General features: G+C 53.2%; 6 protein-coding genes across 6 annotated transcripts; 5 read left to right on the forward strand and 1 right to left on the reverse strand.

The window, feature by feature from the left end:
• Positions 1-1,386: 1,386 nt before the first annotated feature.
• DSM5745_07821 (uncharacterized protein) lies at positions 1,387-4,174 on the forward strand (the record flags this gene model as incomplete). The annotated part of the gene is made up of 2 exons (XM_026749837.1): positions 1,387-2,232; positions 2,291-4,174. 2 exons carry the CDS (start codon positions 1,387-1,389, stop codon positions 4,172-4,174), a joined length of 2,730 nt encoding a protein of 909 aa, XP_026601869.1.
• Positions 4,175-4,818: 644 nt separating this feature from the next.
• Positions 4,819-5,602, forward strand: DSM5745_07822 (uncharacterized protein; the record flags this gene model as incomplete). Its single annotated transcript, XM_026749838.1, has 2 exons — positions 4,819-4,836; positions 4,904-5,602. The coding sequence occupies 2 exons, from the start codon at positions 4,819-4,821 to the stop codon at positions 5,600-5,602; spliced, it is 717 nt and encodes a 238-aa protein (XP_026601870.1).
• Positions 5,603-10,054: 4,452 nt separating this feature from the next.
• DSM5745_07823 (putative G1/S-specific cyclin Pcl5) lies at positions 10,055-12,181 on the forward strand (the record flags this gene model as incomplete). Its single annotated transcript, XM_026749839.1, has 2 exons — positions 10,055-10,484; positions 10,536-12,181. The coding sequence occupies 2 exons, from the start codon at positions 10,055-10,057 to the stop codon at positions 12,179-12,181; spliced, it is 2,076 nt and encodes a 691-aa protein (XP_026601871.1).
• A 1,539-nt stretch (positions 12,182-13,720) lies between these two features.
• On the forward strand, positions 13,721-14,593 carry DSM5745_07824 (uncharacterized protein; the record flags this gene model as incomplete). Its single annotated transcript, XM_026749840.1, has 1 exon — positions 13,721-14,593. The coding sequence occupies one exon, from the start codon at positions 13,721-13,723 to the stop codon at positions 14,591-14,593; it is 873 nt and encodes a 290-aa protein (XP_026601872.1).
• A 340-nt stretch (positions 14,594-14,933) lies between these two features.
• Positions 14,934-16,736, forward strand: DSM5745_07825 (nucleobase cation symporter-1 family protein; the record flags this gene model as incomplete). Its single annotated transcript, XM_026749841.1, has 3 exons — positions 14,934-15,084; positions 15,155-15,789; positions 15,852-16,736. 3 exons carry the CDS (start codon positions 14,934-14,936, stop codon positions 16,734-16,736), a joined length of 1,671 nt encoding a protein of 556 aa, XP_026601873.1.
• Positions 16,737-17,120: 384 nt separating this feature from the next.
• DSM5745_07826 (IPI1/TEX10 family protein) lies at positions 17,121-18,521 on the reverse strand (the record flags this gene model as incomplete). Its single annotated transcript, XM_026749842.1, has 3 exons — positions 17,121-18,160; positions 18,351-18,423; positions 18,474-18,521. 3 exons carry the CDS (start codon positions 18,519-18,521, stop codon positions 17,121-17,123), a joined length of 1,161 nt encoding a protein of 386 aa, XP_026601874.1.
• Positions 18,522-19,153: the final 632 nt, after the last annotated feature.

Below are 19,153 nucleotides of genomic sequence, written 5' to 3' on the forward strand. Positions count from 1 at the left end.
AGTGAGCGACATCTGTCAAATCCTCTCCACTTTTTACTCTGATCATCGTCTCCAGCCGATCGATCCCTCATCTGTTCGAGCCGTTATATTGTCTTGAAGGCTCGATTGTGTTTTGCGGCAGCCACCGGAATTATTGGCTGCTATTGAACTCGCGTGTAGAAAACGGCTGAGAGCGAGTGCCAAAAAAAAAGCGTTATTCCATTGTGGTCTGTCCTCGAGAACAATGACAGACATCCCTTGCATCGAGTCCAGGGTTAACCCTGCCTTGTCAGGCCGGCTCAGGAACAATTCGAAAGCCAATGTCGCACAAAACCGGTCGTCCCATGCAGCTCGAATCGTGCGGTTAGCGAATTGCATCTGTGGGGAGGCCTCGGGTCTTCAGCTCTTCTCTTTGTTCGGGGGCGTGCGTCACCCGATTAATGAGTTAGGCCGCAGCATATGCCAGGGAAAGCTTTGACGAGGGCCTTTGAGTTCGAACTTTGAAGAGGACGGCCAAGTCCACACCTTTTAGCTCGATATTTCTCGGGGCCAACTTCCGAAGCAACGATCTATCAGCTCTCGAGACGGGATCTGCTTCAGAAGAAACTCCGGTGGAAGTTCGTCGCCAGAGTCAGGAAAATGATCGGAATTCAGGATCGCCCCTTAAACGTCTCGCTAGCTCTATTTGCTTTTTCCTTCGTGTCCACTTCGAGCGAAGCTAACTTCCCTTCTAGGCGACCAATAGCTCCATCGCTGCGCAGTAGATACTGCATGGTTCATCGCCAATGCATCCCCTCTGCTTGCCCGGCCCCCGATGGCTTCAAATCCTAGCACGCAGGAATAGTTCTTGCTTTCGTCCAACTTTATCTTGCAATTACCGAGAACGAGCTATGGGTCCCAATTGGTGCTGCATCATCTGTGCATTCTTGCATCAAGCGCTCATTTGACGAAAGATATCTCCGAATACATAAGATTATGACAGCGCTGATTCTCGAGTATACTATTCTTAAGCCTTGGCCAACCTACCATACTCTTTGTCACCGAGGCATTTTCTTTTGTCTTCACGACGCTAATTTCCAGAGTTCAGCCCGCAATCACGTTTCACTAGGTATCGTAGTTATCGGCCTCAATAAGCATCTGTCAGACCTTCCTCGGTTTGCCCACGCTCGAAACTCGTTGTCCCTCCTACGGTTGCTTATGACATTGACCATTCGATTGACATTTTGACAAACGACCAACCTCTTTCAAGGCATTCGGGAGAAGAATAACGTGCACAGTATTTCATTCTTTGACTCGAACAAACAACAGCCGTCGCGCGTACTCTCAAACGCTGAGTCTCCAGTTCGTTTTGACACCATTCAGGTTCTCCCTTGCCGGTGGCTTAGGCCCGGCCGCAAACCCTCATCCATGCAGAGGCGCAACGAGACCGGGTCGGTCTTTGAGGCACCGAGTCCGACAATCCCGACATACCGGCCCAGTTCGCAATCATCCAAACGCACGTACACTCTATCAGCACTTTCCCCAAAATATCAGCAGTACTTGTCAATGGCAGATGATATACATCCTTTGGACAGGGTACAACCAGACGACGAAAATGTCACAGAGATTGTTCACTTTCTCCAAACCCACGTATCCCCGCCTGCGCAGACGAACGGCCCAAAGGACATGATCAAAGCAGGACAGAGGCGCCTCAGATTGGCGCTCCGCAACAAGAAGGGAGCGGATTCAAAGGCGAAGGCGGAGGAGGCTTCTCGTCAACTTGCAGCACTTCAGCAACAGAATAATTTCCGGAGGTCGCAGTACAATAAATGGGGCAACAAGCAGAGTGTTGGTTCCTCGGCGTCGAGCTCCAAGTCTACCACGGATCTCAGTTACAAGTCAACCTCGAAACGGGATGTTGAGGGCATTGGCCGGCCCTGGCTGGATCACCCGTTCCATAGGAGGGACGAGCCGGGCTCGAAGGGAAGTAGTCATGTGTCGTCGCTGGATCTCCGTGATCTCGCATCGTTTGTTGAGGCAGCGGTGAATTTCTCCCAGAGTGAAGATTGCGAGCCTCCCCCGTACCAGCCTCAGTACGCAGCAGCTGCATCGACCATCGAGCGTATGCCACATCCCAATGCGCTGCCTAGATCCCTCGCCGTGGCCTCCGGGCCGGACGTGGAAGATATCAGTCGTAAGACTAGCGATGAGTTGTTTATTGCCCCACGGTGCAACGATTCAGCCCAGCCGTCGATGTCGAGCGAGAGGCCGAACGTAAGTATACTTACAAACTCACAGCCCCCGTCGGTTAAAGGATATTAACACCGAGCAGTACGAGACGCAACCTCTGGGATTGAAACCAAAGCGCAGCGGCCCAGTAGCTCCTAAGCTAGCTCCACCACCTAGCTCTAGGAGTTCGTCAGCACCAACGACACCAATTCTCAAACTCTTTCCTGACGCTGCAACCCCTCGCACTTCGAGCAGGCGAGACCTTCGTATCCCGACCAGTCGATCCTCGACGCCGAAACCGCCTTTGCCGCCTGTCTCCACGTCTCAGAACACTCCATTATTGCCTTCTGTTTTTGAGTCGAACAACCGCGAGCTTCGGAATTCGTCCAAGAGTCTACCCAAGATTCATGAACATGCTTCCGATGCACACGGTACAAAGCGGCCTTGTCCAACTGCGTCGGAACAGCCCTCGGCAATTGCTAGGGAAAGGCTCGACCCGGCGGATGCAGAAGCGAAGCAGGCTCGTCGTCCTTCGTCCTTGCCTCCAGGTATTATGGATGCCTTTCCTATGCCTGCGCCAGCCAAGCCTTTACCCACAGTGCCTGAACCAAATTCTCGACTTCACGGCAGTAGTGAGCAATCGGCTTTGAGCAAACAGAAAAGTAAGCTCGACTTGAGCCACCATATCGCGGAGCTTCCAGGAAGCCTACCGCCGGGTATCAGTATTTCATCCCCAAGCAGCCCGGATATCAACAACAGTGCTTCGCGAGGTCGTGATTCTCCGTTCCCGAGAATTGTTGGAACCGTGGACGCATCAACACGCGAGACAAAACCGCCAGCATCTCCCCGGCGTGGCTCGCAGGGTAAAGCTGGGCGAACTCGCGAAGCCAAGGTCCGCTCGTTGATAATGAGAGATCTCGCCAAAAGTCGACATCTGAAGAACTTGAATAAGGGTCAAATCGATGAGTCCCAAAAGGAGGCAGGGTCAGCTCAAACACGAAGAAATGAAGATTCTCAATTCAAGGCCCAAGAGCAATGTCAAAAAATGGTCCTCCCTGGTCCTTCCTCGCCTCCTCTCAAAGCTCCTCAACCGTCGAACCCATCGCGACAAGTCATCCAGAACCGGCGGTACTGCACGCCTCTAGCGACTACTATGGCTGCGGCACTCGAGAGTCATGAAAACCAGCGAAGCTCGACTTCCAACCGGAAACACCACGTATCTCGACGAAGTAGCGCACTGAATCTCGAAGCAAAATCTGCGAGGGAACCCGTGAAGCAAAGTATACTCGATCAAGAGGAAACCCCCTTACCATCTTCAGATGACGAAGGCCCGGCCGGGGACTTTTACTGGAACCCGCCGCGCAAAAGCACCGGACGACGCCGACGAAAACCGACTCCTATCATCGTTGATAAACCCGCCACGGAAAGGGGCCGGTCGATGGAGAAACAGCAGACTACGAACAGCATGAGCCCAACCACGCTACACAACTACAGTCGGCGTGGTCTCGCAAAGAAGCCGCAGACGCATCCCTCTACGAAGGATCACCAGACTTATGAACGACACAACTACCACACACCAGATCCCAAGCCCAATTCTTCGCTCGAGGGACGTGTTGAGCATCTTGAGCGCCAAAATAAAATCCTTCAAGCTGCTCTCCTTGCCGCTTTGGATGTGGGTGTTAAACAGGACTTGTCCAGCCTTCTGGTGGCAACCGCAGCTTCAAACGTGACGCCTCCACTCACTGGTACATCCTTCTCCTCGGGAGCCAACACTGTCTCATCTGAGGCGTCCTCAGCTGGGCAGGAAAGACATCCGCGTAATGGAAAGGCGCCATACCAACCAGAAAGCTGGATCGCAAGCCCCGACTCGTTCAAGAAGGACAACTATGGCAGCGATGATGTCGAAGCCAGGGAGATCGAGCAGATGATTGACGAGTTTGACCTTGACTGGCTATCGGATCGGTCGAGCATTCTTACTAGGGGCTGATCTATTCTAGTGACGTTTGCCCCCCTGCCATTCCGTGATGTTATCTATCGTTCACTCTATTTTTTATGCACCCCAGGCCGCCGATTAGGCTCGAGTCATGACCACTGCCACATACAATTATCTCTTATGTCCTGGACACTCGTTCTATGACGCTCTTAATATTGTCTTCTCCTGCTTTCTTGGCGATATATTGTCCTCGCAGACAGTCCAGCTGTTTTGTACATAGAATCTATTCCATCTGAACCGTTGGAAACCGGGCACGTTTAATACAACAGCATTGGCTCTTAAGCCCTGTTCAGTTGATTGCTCTTTTATTCAGATCACACCAATCACCAGAGCTGTAGGAGAAGAAGATTGCGTTGTTTGCCCTAAGAGCATGAATATGCTTAGTCACCCATGTGTTGCGGCGGCCGATAATCGAGCTTGTTGACAACAACAGAATTGGGCAAACAGCTTGATTCCCCCTCAATCGAACAACCCCAACTTTCCGTCCCTAGCTTTACAACATCTAATACCCGAATCTATACAATAAGCGCTATAAACAGGCCTTGAAGCGCCCGCAGAGTTTCTATTCACACCTCTCCAAACAAACAGCCTCACCTCCGACCTCAAACACCGTTCCCGCAACAACTCAGCAGCCCAGGATGGCCAGCTCAACTACAGTGCGGAAAGACTCTTTTTGACATTGATATATGGGAACAGGAAAAGCTGACATCTATCTCAACGCAGTCCCCTCAAATCCCCCAACACGTCTCCGCCCTCCTCTCCCACCTCACATCCCGCCCGGGCGTGCAATCAACCCTCATCCTTTCCCGCAAAGACGGCTCAATAATCCAAACAACGGGCCTCCTCGCACCTCCTAAGCGACCATCTGTTACGAGCGAAGCGTCCGCCCCCGTTCCTGCCCCCGGTGCATCAGAAGACGCCGGACCAGCTACAGACGCCGCTACATCTACGGACACAACCACAACCACCGACACCGAAACGCCCTCCACCGAAACAGAATCTCAACTCCAATCTGCAACCAGCACCTCAACGCAAACCCAGACACAAGCGCAATCGAAACCCTACCAACCAACCCAAGCCGAGTCCCTCGCAGCACATATCTTTGCCTTTGTGTCTAGCGCGTCGAATCTCAGTTTGGCGCTTGCGAATCCGCTGGACGGGAAGACGTCTTCGGCAAATGGAGTCGGTGAGACGGGGCTAGTCAATGGGACTGGGGGAGGGACTGGGACGGGCGAGGGGGAAGGCGAGGGCTCGGAGGGGCTGGATGATGATGAAGTTAAACTGATGAGGCTTAGGACGAAGAAGCATGAGGTTGTGGTTGTGCCCGATCGGAAATATCTGCTTTGTGTTGTGCAGGATGCGACGCCGACTGCTGCTGGCAGTGGCGGGTTAGCGACGGGGGCGGGGAGGTTTTCGAGGTAGAGACAATAATATATCAACAATCGTTGAAGTTAAGGAGCTTTCTTTGTGGTTCTGTGTGGGATATACCCTGGTTGAAGTAGTTGCTTTGAGAAATCAACACGAATTAACTGTGCAGTGGCGGATGGCTCAATCAGAGTACTCTGTAAAATTGAGGTTGATGTTTTGAAAAATATAATTGTCAAGCACAGGCTTAAATATCCATAACCACATCCTTGTTCGCGTGGGAGAATCTTCCTAGGCCTACCAAATAAGCTTATACCTTACTTTCGGTATACGGTATGGTTTTCATATGTAATGCATGGCGCACTTGAAGATCCGAAAAGAAGACCATGCCAGACTCTATCAAGCTGCAAGCACGACAAGCCGGGCTAAAATAGCCTAGCCTATATTTATGCAAGTATGCATAAGATCATACTGAGTCATTAAACGTCATCCAGATTATGAACGCCCACTGACCGGGTTATCACCTTCCTTATGCGGTAGGAGTCTAGGCCGTTTCTAGTAGTCTGTCTCCGAGTCCACGTCTCCGGTGAACGGGCTCGGGAAGATTCGCAGTTGACGCTGCTCTGCGCTGGCAGATGTGCTCCGAAGTTGAACCGGCATGAAGGCCGGCCTTGTTGACGCTCGAGGTGTTGATCTTGTCCTCTGTCGAAAGTCCATAGCTTTCACGTGCCACACGTGATTTTATGCTTCCAAACCAGCCCTATGTAGCATACACTGCCCTGCCACTTATAGAGCGTCCCAGGTACACAGTAGAAGACACTGGGTGCCCACCAATGTCAGCATCCAAGCCTCCGTCAACATCCCCAGATCCAGCACCTTTCTATGCCCCAACATCCGTCTATCAAAACCTCCTCCCCAGGCGCAAAAACCGCCTCATCAAGCGGCACAAATCCAAACATTCTATATCATCTAGGCAGGTACGTACGGAGTACAGCGGCCACTCCCTCTCGGAGCCTTCGCTGAGGAAAAGGTAGACCTGATAGCACCAAGCAACGGCTGTTAGAGCGAGGGGATTCGAAGCGGACGATAGTTACGTACGGACTGAGTATACGGGCTGAGTAGTGTCTGCAGCATGTTTGGTGGTTAGCGGTGCCTATTGATCGTTTGGTATTGGACTACGGAGTAGATGCGGTGCTGGGACATCTCTTACACGTATAGTCTCGACTCTCTTTACTGCGTCGGGGACCAGATGCCCGCTATGACTCTGTGAGTGTCCTCTGAGCGGACTAGACCTGGCCAGGTCCATAGATTAGTCCATGACTTGAAGAAGCTCAGAGCTGTATGCACTTCCACTACCAAGAGCTTGTTGCTATAAATGCTCCCTACAGTCGGGAGCTTCTTCTTTCCGCAACTCGAAACGCATTCTCGCCTGTCTGCAGCATTTGCAGGATTGATAAGAACGGATCCTGCAATTCAACCAGATAATGCCGCCGGTCCAAGCATGGCCATAGAGCAGTGTGCAGTCGACTGGGCGTCTACCCGGAAGAGGCGTCCCCGAATGTATGCAGGATGAACTCCCCTTTGATCCTAACACTTACTCGTACCTTGCAGCTTGCGAGCCTCCAGGCTCTGTTGCAGCTGCTTGCATAGGTCTGCTTTTTGTACTTCGAAGTTAGGTAGCCCTGGAGATGCCTAGAGTTTGCCTACTCCGGAGTAGTTCTCACCGCGGGGAAGACCACGTGATCCTTAGAGATGCAAAATAGAAGTATCGCGATTGGCTGGGGAATTTGTAGTGGAGCTAGGATTCTGGCATGATGCAAAGTACGTGGGGTGCGGGTAAAGTACAGGCTGCAATGAATCCCGGTTCTTTCCGGCTCCAGCTCCAGCTCCAGCTCAACTCCGCCGCGTCAAGGCTTGAATTCCGATCGCTGGGGACGGAGACGGAGACAATAATGATATGGTGGCAGTGTGTCTGATGTTATTCTTGGATGCCCTGCCTGCCCTGTCCTGCTCAGCCTGGTTGCGCGTCTACTCCTTGAGCTATATACTGTTGAAAATCCATGCGATCATGTTATCGAGCAACGCGGCTTAGAGTGGCTTCGTCGGATGTTATTCTGGGCTCGAATCCTACACCGCAGGCCAGTTATAGTCGTGTCTCTTAAGGCTCTCGTGATTACCTACGACTTGATAGATGAAGACCAAGATCTGAGTCAGGTCAAGCGCCCTGCAAAGCATCAGCTCCTGGAACATTCGATTGGATGCAGGCTGGCCATCTGGATGATGCTGCCTGGTTGGTTCCACAGCCAGTTGTCACGATGCTGCGTACGACCGGGTTTTCTGCTGTGAACTCACCAGCTCCAGCAGTTCAGACCGCACTACAGAACCATCTGCCTGGTGCTGCCTTGTTGGCCTTGGTGTTGCGTGTGGTTAACCAGGATATCCAGGGGTGGCGTTACTACGTATGGTAGGTGGCTGGAAATGCAGCGGTGGTGGTTGGCTGACCGTCTGAATTTTCTTTGGGCCGTCACTGTCAACCTCCGCATCACAGAGCAGCAGCCTCCAATGATCATTCCAACTGGCCCGCTGCTTTCAGGTCGTCATGGTGTTCATGCCGTCGTTGCTTTCGTCGAATGGCGGGCGCCCGGATGGAGTCACATTACTCTCTTGGGAACTGCACATCTTGTTCATGCCAGCAGCCACCTAACCGATATCGCGCTACGTTGCTAGTCTGATTCATGATTGAAGTTCAAGTGGACTCCAGTTGACCCCAGAGTTGCGTTGGACAGTTGGACAGGGTTATGATCCAACTCTATACTATGACGTTTGGGGTAGTGCGATCCAGCCTATGGATCAAGACTCGACTCCAACATAGTAAATCTATCGTTAGCTACAAAGTACTATCGCAGTAAAGTACTCCGTACTATTATTGTGGCTGTCAACGATCGCGAGAAAGACTCCGGGCCTGGACTGCAGCAGTAATGAATCTGTTAGTCATTTTCTAAAACCTGCGTGAAAAGTCAAAACGATGAAAAGCGCCGTGGCTGGTGAGCAGTAATCCAGCAGTAGAGAAAAGGAATAACAGAGTGTGCTAGCATACTCTGGAAGGGTGGGAACAATATTAAGAAGAACAAATATAGAGTCCAAGGCTGTGTTGTGCTGCTATCGCCGGAGGGAGAGCACGAAAGAGTCATCGCCATCCGCTCCCGTCTGCTGTCCCGACCTCGACCTGACTGGCCTCTCCCGATCCTCTCCCTCTTCTCTTTCCCCCCCCAGGGTGACTCTTCTGCCCTTCAACTCCCTATCTAATATCTATCTCTATCTTCTTCCTCTGTTGATATCCTCTTTTTCTAATTATATTCTCGATGGTTATTCTACTGGCGTCTGTTTAGTGCTCTTGCTCTGCCTTGCTCTTTCTGTTGCTCGTTTTTTGCCTTCGGTGGTCCCTGCATCCGCTCTCTTCCTCAGTTCCGCCACTCTCGCCACTGGCCACGGTGAGTGACTCTTGCAAAGTAATTCCTCGTCCCTTATTGTGCCTTTCCTCAGTGCCACCCCCTACTGCTTCTCCTGTCACTGCCTGACCCGACATCGTCTTCTTATCGGTTTTACTGGGCCCAACGTTAGTCATTTGGCTTGGACTCCGCCGCCCTCTCCCCCATATAGTCACCAGACAGCGGACCCTTGGTTTCTGCCCGTTCGCCTTTCAAGTCGGAGTCATAACCAGGCGGCAAAGGATCCATAAATTTAGAGAAGCGCTTGCTGACTAGCCCTCTCTCTCTCATCAGCCTCATAACGACTCTTTCCCTCGTCGTTTGATCTCGTGTTTGCCTCCCGATACAACAGCTGACTGCCTGGACAAGCGCGCCGTACCTGCCTGCTTGCCTCCGGTCCGCCGTTCTATCGGCCCTCTATAACATCACATTTCGCCTTCCAAAATGTACCCTGCTGTTTCGTCTGTTGTTCCGGTCACCTCTATTGTCGAATCCATTCCCAAAGATCACCGAGGCTCCTCTGACATGGTTGCTGTCTCTTACTGAGTCATATCGCATACAACTTCTGTCTTGAAAGAGAAGAGTCACGTTAGCTCTATCGACGTGCCTCTTTGCTACCTCACGATATCCGGCCTGATCTTCTTGGACTCTACAATACGTGATCGGAACACTAGACGGTGACTCTTCCGCTCCTTGCCACGTTCTCCTACTTCGACCTATACCTACCTCCCTAACTCGCCTCTACATCGTTGGGTGACGACACATCCAACTCCCTAACCTCTTCACCTTGATACTTCACTACAAACTGGAGTATTATCGCTCTTAGGCTCGCCGTCGCCTGCGAACTCAAGACGGTTCCTTGTCTTATCGCTTCTCGTTTACGGTTACTTGCACAACGGTATTTTTGACAAACTCACGGTTACAATAACGTCGCCACGTCGCTTTCATACTCGACTGTTGATACTACGCCAAACGATCATACTATTGAGGTATTGAGTCGTGAGACTATATAACATCGGATATGAACGGGATTGACGTGTTAGGTTTGAGAAACTCAAACCAAAGCATACAATACAAGGCGCCATATGCGCACCCGTATGCCTCGTCGATCTCATCGTCGGCATCCTCCTCCTCCTCCTCGGTTTTCTCCTTAGATGCGGTGTCCAGCCAAAGCTCCATCTCGTCGTCATCCACAAGCTCTGTTGATGTGATCTGGGAGAGCGAAGGTGAATACCATGCCGAGGGGAGATTAGGTGCCGCCGGCGGTGTGCGAGGTTGTTTCAGGGGTACTGCCTCGACAGCTGCCGATGTCGCTGTCCCGCCGGAGTTGCGTAAGCATCCCCGACGTACCAACAGTGGCTTGCAGTCTTCCGGCGCATCAGGCGCGCGCCCTCCGCCCTGTCTTCTACGGCAGTCCGAGCGGAAGGTCAACTTTGTCGACAATCTTGTCGGTGAGTGAGATGAGAATTTGTTACAGGAACATGTGCTAAACCTTACACAAGACACTGCGTCAATGATCGTCGAAACTATTTGGCCTTTATCCGCGGTTTCGCTGCGGAGCGATTCAGCTACAGGATGCAAGGGTGTTTTGCCTCTTCGCACCTTTATCCAAGAAACGCTTCGTCGGTCGCGGACGAGCTACAGCACGTTGCAGGTAGCCCTCTACTACTTGATCAAGATCAAGTCGCACGTGCCTAGCCCAGAACAGGCGCAGGATCAGTCGCGGACGAAGCCAGTTTGCCGGGCCATGCAGTGTGGCCGCCGTATGTTCTTAGCGGCTTTGATCCTCGCGTCGAAATATCTTCAGGACCGGAACTACTCCGCTCGTGCCTGGAGCAAGATCTCTGGTCTCAACACGCTAGAAATCAACCAGAACGAGCTGATGTTCCTGGAAGCTGTTGACTGGAAGCTTCACATTACCGAAGCTACCTTCCAACGCTGGACGGATATCGTTCTGAAGTACACCCCGGGCGCGGGTAACATGTTCTCTATCGATGGGCAGTCATGGCGAACTGTCATTCCCAGACTCACACCCGAGTTGGATGAAATAGACAATGAGCCTTTGACTCCTATGAGCATGGGAGGATTCGACGGTGGCTTTGCATCAAACTCCCCGTCGCCTCGCAGCGCTTGTGCGCAGCCACCGATCTACCATTCGGTCTCTGCCGAGCCCACCTCGCTTCCTTCCATCTCTCAGATTCCGGAACTCAACCGACCGGACAGCACTGTTCCATCCCTACCAACGCTCCCCCGACTCCCTCTGTTGCCAACGCCCCAGTTGACTCCCCAAACGAGCAATGCTTCCACTCCTGCTGCGAGTGCTGGCTGCCGCCCCTCGTACCGACGTCAAATGTGCGCTGCCATGTCTCAGAGCATGTGCACGGCGCGGTCAATGTATGACCAGCGCCCATCGCTGTGCTCAAAGGCTAACAGCGCTCTGGAAGGGTTTCCTACCTTCATGCGTCGTTCATCACTCGCTCGTTCGACGTCTTCTGCATCGTCACCAGAGTCGATGGTTTCGGATGTTTCAACCCTGTCCTCTCAGTCATCACGCTCCTCCTTTTCTAGCGCGTCTACGGGTTCCGTGCCTACTTTGCCTAGCCTAGCGATGCAGGCCACCCTCCGATGCACAGGCAACTCATTCAAGGGAAGCCGGAAGCACATGCCGATGGCCTCCCCAATCGATGAGATTACCTTCAGCGGATCAAATTCACCGGAGACTTATTTGGGCTCCAGCCGAGTCCCGGATATGTCTAGCTTTCCAATGGGAACTCCGCTGGACATGACTTCAACTCACGAAGCCGCTCACAGCCTGTGTCAACTATCAGGCCAGAAGTCTGCTGGTCAAGGGCAACGCCGACACACCCGCAAGCGTGGTCGCACCGGGTCTGATGACCTGCAGCTACAGCATCATGTGCGTAGTCTGATCCGCACCGACAATTCTGCTGAGGGAACAGTACTTCCGGATGGTAATCTGGCTGAGCTGCTCCGTATGTCGCAGCCTTCGAACACTCCTTCCTCCCTTCCGTCGCTAAGCGCCCTTGGCCTCGGCGCTCCTTTGTCCGGTCCAGCTGGAATGAAGCGTGCTTGCTGTGGTAGTGAAGCAAGAAAGATTGCGCTCCACCCCAGCTTGCGCGTCGACTACTGACGGACCGAGGTACTGTCATGAAGACTCTCATTTCCTTACCTCATGGCCTGTTTCTTTGCTGTAACAAAGAAAAGTTGCTATCATCAAACGCTGCTATTGCATAATTTCTATTTTGTACCGGCTTCAACTCGTCGATCGAGTTGCTCTTTCTGAACATCTTCAACGGCGCAAAGGAAGAGATCAGGGTCGGAAAAGTTCCTTTGAACTTGTTTCGAGGTCCTATTTGCAACGAGAAAAAGCGCGTCTTTTTTCTACTCATTGTATATACCCTACTACCGTTGTTGGGCTTTGGCGATGGGCGATGGGAGTCTATATTGACATTGACCTATATGCGGCGAGCCTGGTCCAGCTTGCTGGTGTATGATGTACGTTGGAGTGGACCATTGCGTTCCTTGCCATTTCTTTGATGTCACCTACTTGCTTGATCTGCTCTATCATACGAACCGGAGTGCTTGGGAGGGAATGGAATGGATTGATTCACGCGTCTGCAGCTGATCTTACTTCGGAGTATCTCTCACCGGCGGTGTATCTGATTCTCACCTGCATCATCGACGGAGTAAGGGCTAGTTGCATCGCAGTCAGAGGAGTTACTGGGGTCCCTCGGAGTCTGACGGGGTTTGCTTTTGATTTGCTTTTGTATTTTTGTGTCTTAATCCTACACGAAGAACTAAATGTCCATAGTTCAACAGGTTCATACTCTGACCATCATTTACATCTTACAGTAAGCAGAGATTTCTTTCTCCCCGTCTACTTAACATAGCTACGTGCTGGACAAGGCTCCCGGCGCTTGGACGAGTTGCTAAACTTTGGGCCAAAGGGCCAATCTCCAAGGATCAAAAACTCCAGGCACAGCGCAGCTGCTCAGCTGAGCGTGCTGCACGCCTAAACCGTCCGAGACGGTCTGAGATCAAAGAGTCCGTGCAAGAGCCTCTCGCTCAGGTGATGCTTCCATCCCCACTTCCAAGTTCCAACCGTGGTAACGTGAGAAATGAAAGTGAACCAACTCGTGTGAGGCTATGACTCACTGCGCAGCGCTAGCTTCCCCAAGGATTACTCGGTATTGGTGGAATAGCCTGACTGTGAATTTTGGGATGACGAACCCACATCGGAAGGTTTCGTCCAGCCCTTTCATCAGAAGATCAGACGAAAGTTGCTCAGATAGGTGATCCATGCCGATAGGTGGCGGTGGTGAGGCCGATGTTGGTGCCTGATCAGGCATACAGGCAGCGAGGTAGGTGGAACTGATTACATAAAGCAGCATCAGTCATCACATGATGCCGACAGAGTAGGCTAGCTGTTCCAAGACTAGCGCAATCAGATAAGATCAATCAGGCCATTACGGTTAACGGCGCTAGAGAGGGGAATTCCCTGGGTCCTTGTCCCTTGACTCCTTCGGTTCCCCTCACTTCCTTTATCCTTCTTCCCTTTCCTCGTAGACAATAAGAGTCGCGAATACTACTATCTGGCATTTGCTGTCTAGAGCTTCTGTTCTTCAGGACCTCCTGTGCTGTTCGTTCGTGTGGTCTTCGTGTTTAACACATGGCTCCGGTCGCGAAGCTGGCCTACGGGCTCTACTTGCTGGGGTCCCTGTCCCAAGGCATACTGGCGAGTCCCTTGTCTGGTTTAAGCAGCGAGGAGCCGGCTCAGGTCCTGCTGGCTGAATCCCAGGACTCGCTAAATGCCCCGGCCGATGATACCATCCTCGTGGAGTCTGACTCTGAAGAAGAGGGACTGCTCCCACCCTCGTGGTGGACCTCAACTCTAATGGCCCGCCGCCTTCTCGCCCTCTCTACATCCGGCGTGGCCTCTACAATTTTCCCCGACCACTTACCACCATACAGCCGCACGCCCGACACCGTCGCCGGCCACTCGGTCAGTTTGAAAGAGTACTTCGCCGACTGCGACGAGGCACTCCCCGCCGAGTCCGGCAACGGCGGAGACGGCAACCCAACCTTTCTGGCCCTGCACGTGGCAACAACCTTCCGCAACACCGCCGCCGGATCCAACATCTCGCTGTCCATCGACTGGTGGGACCACCTCAACCAGACCACGCCTGTTTTCCCGGGCTTCCCGCTCAGCCCGGCGGGTCTGCCGCGGGTTACGCTGTTCGGATACATTGAGCCCTTTGCGACGCCGGTGCCGGCGGAGACGGAGAAGGCGTTGAAGGAGTGTTATACTGCTGCTCATCCTGACTCGAGTGTTTGGCTGCCTGGAAGGCCGGGGTCCCCGCATTCGAGCTTCTGGGCCAAGATGGTTGTGACTCAGGTCTACTGGATCGGAGGATTTGGGGGCCTGCAGCAGATTGGGTGGTTTGATATGGATCAGTGGAGAGGAATTCGACGGAAGGGGAGCTTGCCTGGCGTTGGGGATGGACGGGGGTGGGAGGATGTGAGGCTTCCGGGGGAGAATTAGCGGAGGACTCCGCAAGGGCTGGACTGGGTACTGTCGAGGCTGGGCGTGGTCTGGACAAGAGGTGGCTTGACGAGGGTGCGAAGATTGGTAGAGATTAGCGACCAAGAGGTCCTGTATAACAGCACTGTCACGTATATGATAGACCGTTATAGCAGGACATTCCTTTGCTCCAGGATAAGAGATAAGGCGTCCAATGGCCGCAGCCTTGGGTTATCGTGTCTGGAGCTGCTATCTGCGCTTATCTCTGCTTATCTTCTCACGATGACATACATATTATCGCCTCTTCCCAAGATGCCTTCAGCTGCGATTGAATAACTGCCTACTACATCCCAGCTTCAAGATGAGGGTCCCCAAGCTGCGCCTCCACCGGCCTCACCTCCGCGTCTCGCAGTCCCAGTCCGCATTCGCCTCGGGCAACGCCCGCTGGACGAATCTCGATCTCGACCCCGTTCCCCGCGCCGGCCGCCTCTGGGGTCCGCTCAGTTTCATCTGTACCCACCATCCACTCCACCTTATACTCCCTCAACTCCTCAAGTACTGACCATGAATGCGGACAAACAGCATACTGGATCTCCGACGCCTTCAACGCCGCAACCTGGCAATTCGCCTCATCCATCATCGCCGTCGGCCTCTCATGGCGCGAATCCCTCGGCATCGTCGCCCTCTCCTTCTTCATCATCTCCTTCGTGATCGCGGCCAACGGCGCCGTCGGCTCAATCTACCACATCCCCTTCCCCGTGATCGCCCGCGCAAGCTGGGGCTTCTGGGGCTCCTACATCGCAATCATCTCGCGCGTCATCCTCGCGATCTTCTGGTTCGCGATTCAAAACGTCAATGGCGCCAATGCAGTCAAGGCAATGATAGGCGCGATCTGGCCGAGTTTCCTTACGATGGAGAATACGATCCCTGAAAACCAGGGCATCGAGACCAACACGATGATCGCGTACCTTGTTTTCTGGCTCGTGCAGTTTCCCTTCCTGTGCATCCACCCGAATAAAGTGCGCTGGCTTTTTGTGGCAAAGAGCATCATTGTCCCGGCTGCGTGGGTTGCCATTCTGGTCTGGGCGTTTGTGGCGGAGGGGAGCGGTGCGCTATTTGAGCAGCGGCCTTCCGTCTCGGGAAGTCAGTACTCGTGGGTTTGGCTGGCGAGTATGACGAGTGTGTTGGGGAATTATGCGACGTTGAGTGTTAACCAGGTACGGACCTCTCCAGCCCTACTCAGCATGGATACCGTCGGTGCTAATGTGCGTGCGCACAGAGCGACTTCTCCCGCTACTCGCGCGTCTCCGCCAAATGGCAGCTCCTGTACATCCCGCTCCTCCCTATAATCTTCACCTTCATCTCCTTCATTGGGATCGCTGCGTCGTCAGCCGGATGGTCGCGCTACAACACCGCGTCTATACCCTGGGACCCCATCGAGCTGATCAGCCACTGGAACTCGCGCGCGGCGCGCTTCTTCGGCGCCTTCTCCTTCGCCCTAGCGAGTTTGGGCGTGAACATCAGCGCGAACTCAATCTCCGCCGCAAACGACCTAATGGCTCTTTTGCCCAGCTTCATTGATCTACAACGCGGCCAGATCATCTGCGGCGTGATATCCTGGGCCCTTGTGCCATGGAAGATCCTAGAGAGCGCGAACAACTTCCTGAACTTCATGTCCGCGTATGCGATTTTCCTCGGCCCCATTGCGGCAATCATGCTTTGGGACTACTGGTTAATCAAGAGCCAAAAGTACGATACCGTTGCGCTGTACCAGCCCGAGACGAACATCTACCGATTCAACAAGTGGCTCGTGAACTGGCGCGCTGTTGTGAGTTTTCTCGTTGGCGTGGTTCCTAGTTTGCCGGGGCTGGCGAATAGTGTTAACGCTGGTATCGATGTTGGCGTGGGAGTTCATCCGTATCAGTTTGGATGGTTGCTTGGCTTTGTGGGGACGAGCTTGGTGTATGTTGCGCTGTCGTATGCGTTTCCGGTGCCTGAGGCGCTTGTTGATAGGGCCGTGCTGGCGGATGAGGTTTATGATGCTGGGGAGATTGAGGGGGTTGAAGAGGGGGGAGTGGGAATGGGAGAGAGGGAGGGGCGTGGACCTGGGCTTGTGCAGGGGCATGGTGGGGTGGGGAAGGAGAAGGGGTTTGCGGTTTATTGAAGATATCTATTCGATGGATATATGTGTCTGCTGGCTTGAGGCAGGTATATATGAGATGTTATAGAGTAGTAGAACATAGCATATGCCAAGCTTGATATCATATTAGAGCAAGATCTCCTCGCCGGAGTCCATCCCAAGTGTCCAGCTTCGATGATCTTGCTTCTACCAAGGGCAGTCACAGGAACTTCGATACCCTGTTTCTTCCGCTTTGAGAGCCGTAGAAACAACCAACCGTAAATATCCGTTTTGTTTTGATATTATCTATGTACAGACATGTCTGCTCAGACACAAGCGACCATATAACGCCTTGAAGACCCAATGAGGCTTCTATACTTTTGACCACCCATTCATCTCCCGCACATATGAAACCAACTCAACCATATCCTAGAACTCATCCTCACTCCCATCCCCCTCCAACTCCCCCCTCGCATTCCGAAGCACCTTACCAACAAGCGCAGAAGCCCGTCCAACCTCTCCCCCCTCGCCCCTCGCAACCTCAAGACCCCTCTCAACAGCGCCCAGGAACCCGCGGGAGACGAAAACCCGCCACCGGTCCTCGCGCGTCTCGTACATCTCGCCTTCCTCGTCGCGCGGTGCCCCGAACAGGTTCAGCGTCAGATACGGCGACGCGATTGAGCTGGGTATCAGATGAGAGGGGAATGTCGTGATGGGGAACGTAGACGTGTATGCGTTTTCGTGCTCAGAGTCGGAGGTATCCATGTCCATCGCGCTGGAGGAGCGCGAGTGTGCAGAGGCAGGTGCAGAGCCGATCCCCGCATCCAGGAACTCCGCCAGCACGCTCAAGAACCGCACCTGCGGCCGTCCCTTCGCGCCAGCTTTACCGTAGGTCGCTTTCCCCGCGCCCGACGCCGAAGAAGAAGAAGTCGATTTCGGCGCCGGCGTCACAGACCCCGAGGACCCCGTCGTCGCCAGACTCGTCCACTTGCTCTTCGCCGCGACATGCCAACCCAGCACACTCAGGAAACAGTTCAGCGTCTTGACCCACCCGCCCGCAACGCCCGCCACCTCTTCCCCCACAACACTAACCAACCACCCGAGCACCTCCACGGAACTAACCCGTACCTCGGCCGCAAGATGCGTCATGCCCGCGCGGATATACGGCATCAGGGTGGCGACGTGGTCGGCGACGTCGGCTTGAGGCAAGGCGCGGAAGAGCTTGAGGAGGTTTGCGCGCACGGCGGCGTTCGAGTCGAGGATTAGTGGGAGGAGGGAGGGGAGCATGAGGCTTAGGGGTTGGGGGGGAGGGAGGTGGGAGGGTTGGGAGGTTAGGGTTGTTGTGAGGTGGGCGAGGGAGTCGCGGCGCTGGGAGTCGGATTTTGAAGTGAGCAGGGACAGGTGGTGGGTGAACTGGGATGAGGTGCTGGGGGCCGAGAGGGTGAGGGATTGTTGGGTTAGGGTTATTGCTGAAGAAGTCAGCTTTAGGTGCTTTTGATAGGGGTGAGGGGGTGTTTAGACTGGACTGGACTGAGGCTGGCTAGACGGTAGAGTAGATATTCAATCCGATCTTTCATGCTCATGCCTGCACCGCAAGCTAGCTAGCTATCCAGCCCGTCCAAGCCCACAGCCACCCTCTCGAGAGGCAGGCAAGCACACCTTTGGACTTGAAGCTCGTATCGGTAAAGTTGTCAGGCTTGGCCTTGGCCTTGCCGACCTTCAACTTTGGTTTCTGCGCTTCGTGTTAGCCTGTGTCATTGTGTATAGGAAGAGAAGACGTACGACAAAGTCCTTAGCCTTTTCCTTCTTTCTCTTGGCGCTGTTGCCCATTTTGGCTGTGGTGGTTGGCTTGGTTACGCGTTGGACAATTCGATAGAAATGACGGGGTTGACAGTAAGGACACCAAGTCAACAGCTGTGAAGGCTATGGTTCAATTAGACGTGAACTGCCGTGTTGCTTTGATGTCGATGATTTCTTCAAATCGAGACGCCGGAAATTTTATATCAGTCACGTGAGTCACGTGTCAAGCCTCGGCCGCTCCACCGATCTATTGAAGTCCTACAAAGGCATTTTACTCGATGTACGGAGTACGAAGGCAATGGAGAAGGGAGAAAATCATACGTAGCAATCATAATCTATTAGACTAAAGCAAAGAGATGCGCACTTCTGCCCGGCCTGACCTCGAATGCAATAATAAACATGAGAAACAGAAAAACACAAAACAGAACAAACCAAGGCCAGGTACCGGACAGACGCGGTGATATCAAGCAAAAATCACAAGTCAAGCACAAACATAGGCATGACGATTCTCACAAACTTACATATCTCGAATCGTCAGCCCAGATTAGACGTAAAAAGACCCGAAGACCGAGACTGTAGACCATAGACAAAACCGAACCGAAAGTGCATCACTCGTAACCATTAAATCAGCGTCGTGAAGCCATTTTTTGACCGTCAGTCTC

This window comes from Aspergillus mulundensis (assembly GCF_003369625.1).
Source record: "Aspergillus mulundensis strain DSM 5745 chromosome Unknown scaffold_8, whole genome shotgun sequence".
In the NCBI taxonomy this organism is placed as follows: domain Eukaryota; kingdom Fungi; phylum Ascomycota; class Eurotiomycetes; order Eurotiales; family Aspergillaceae; genus Aspergillus; species Aspergillus mulundensis.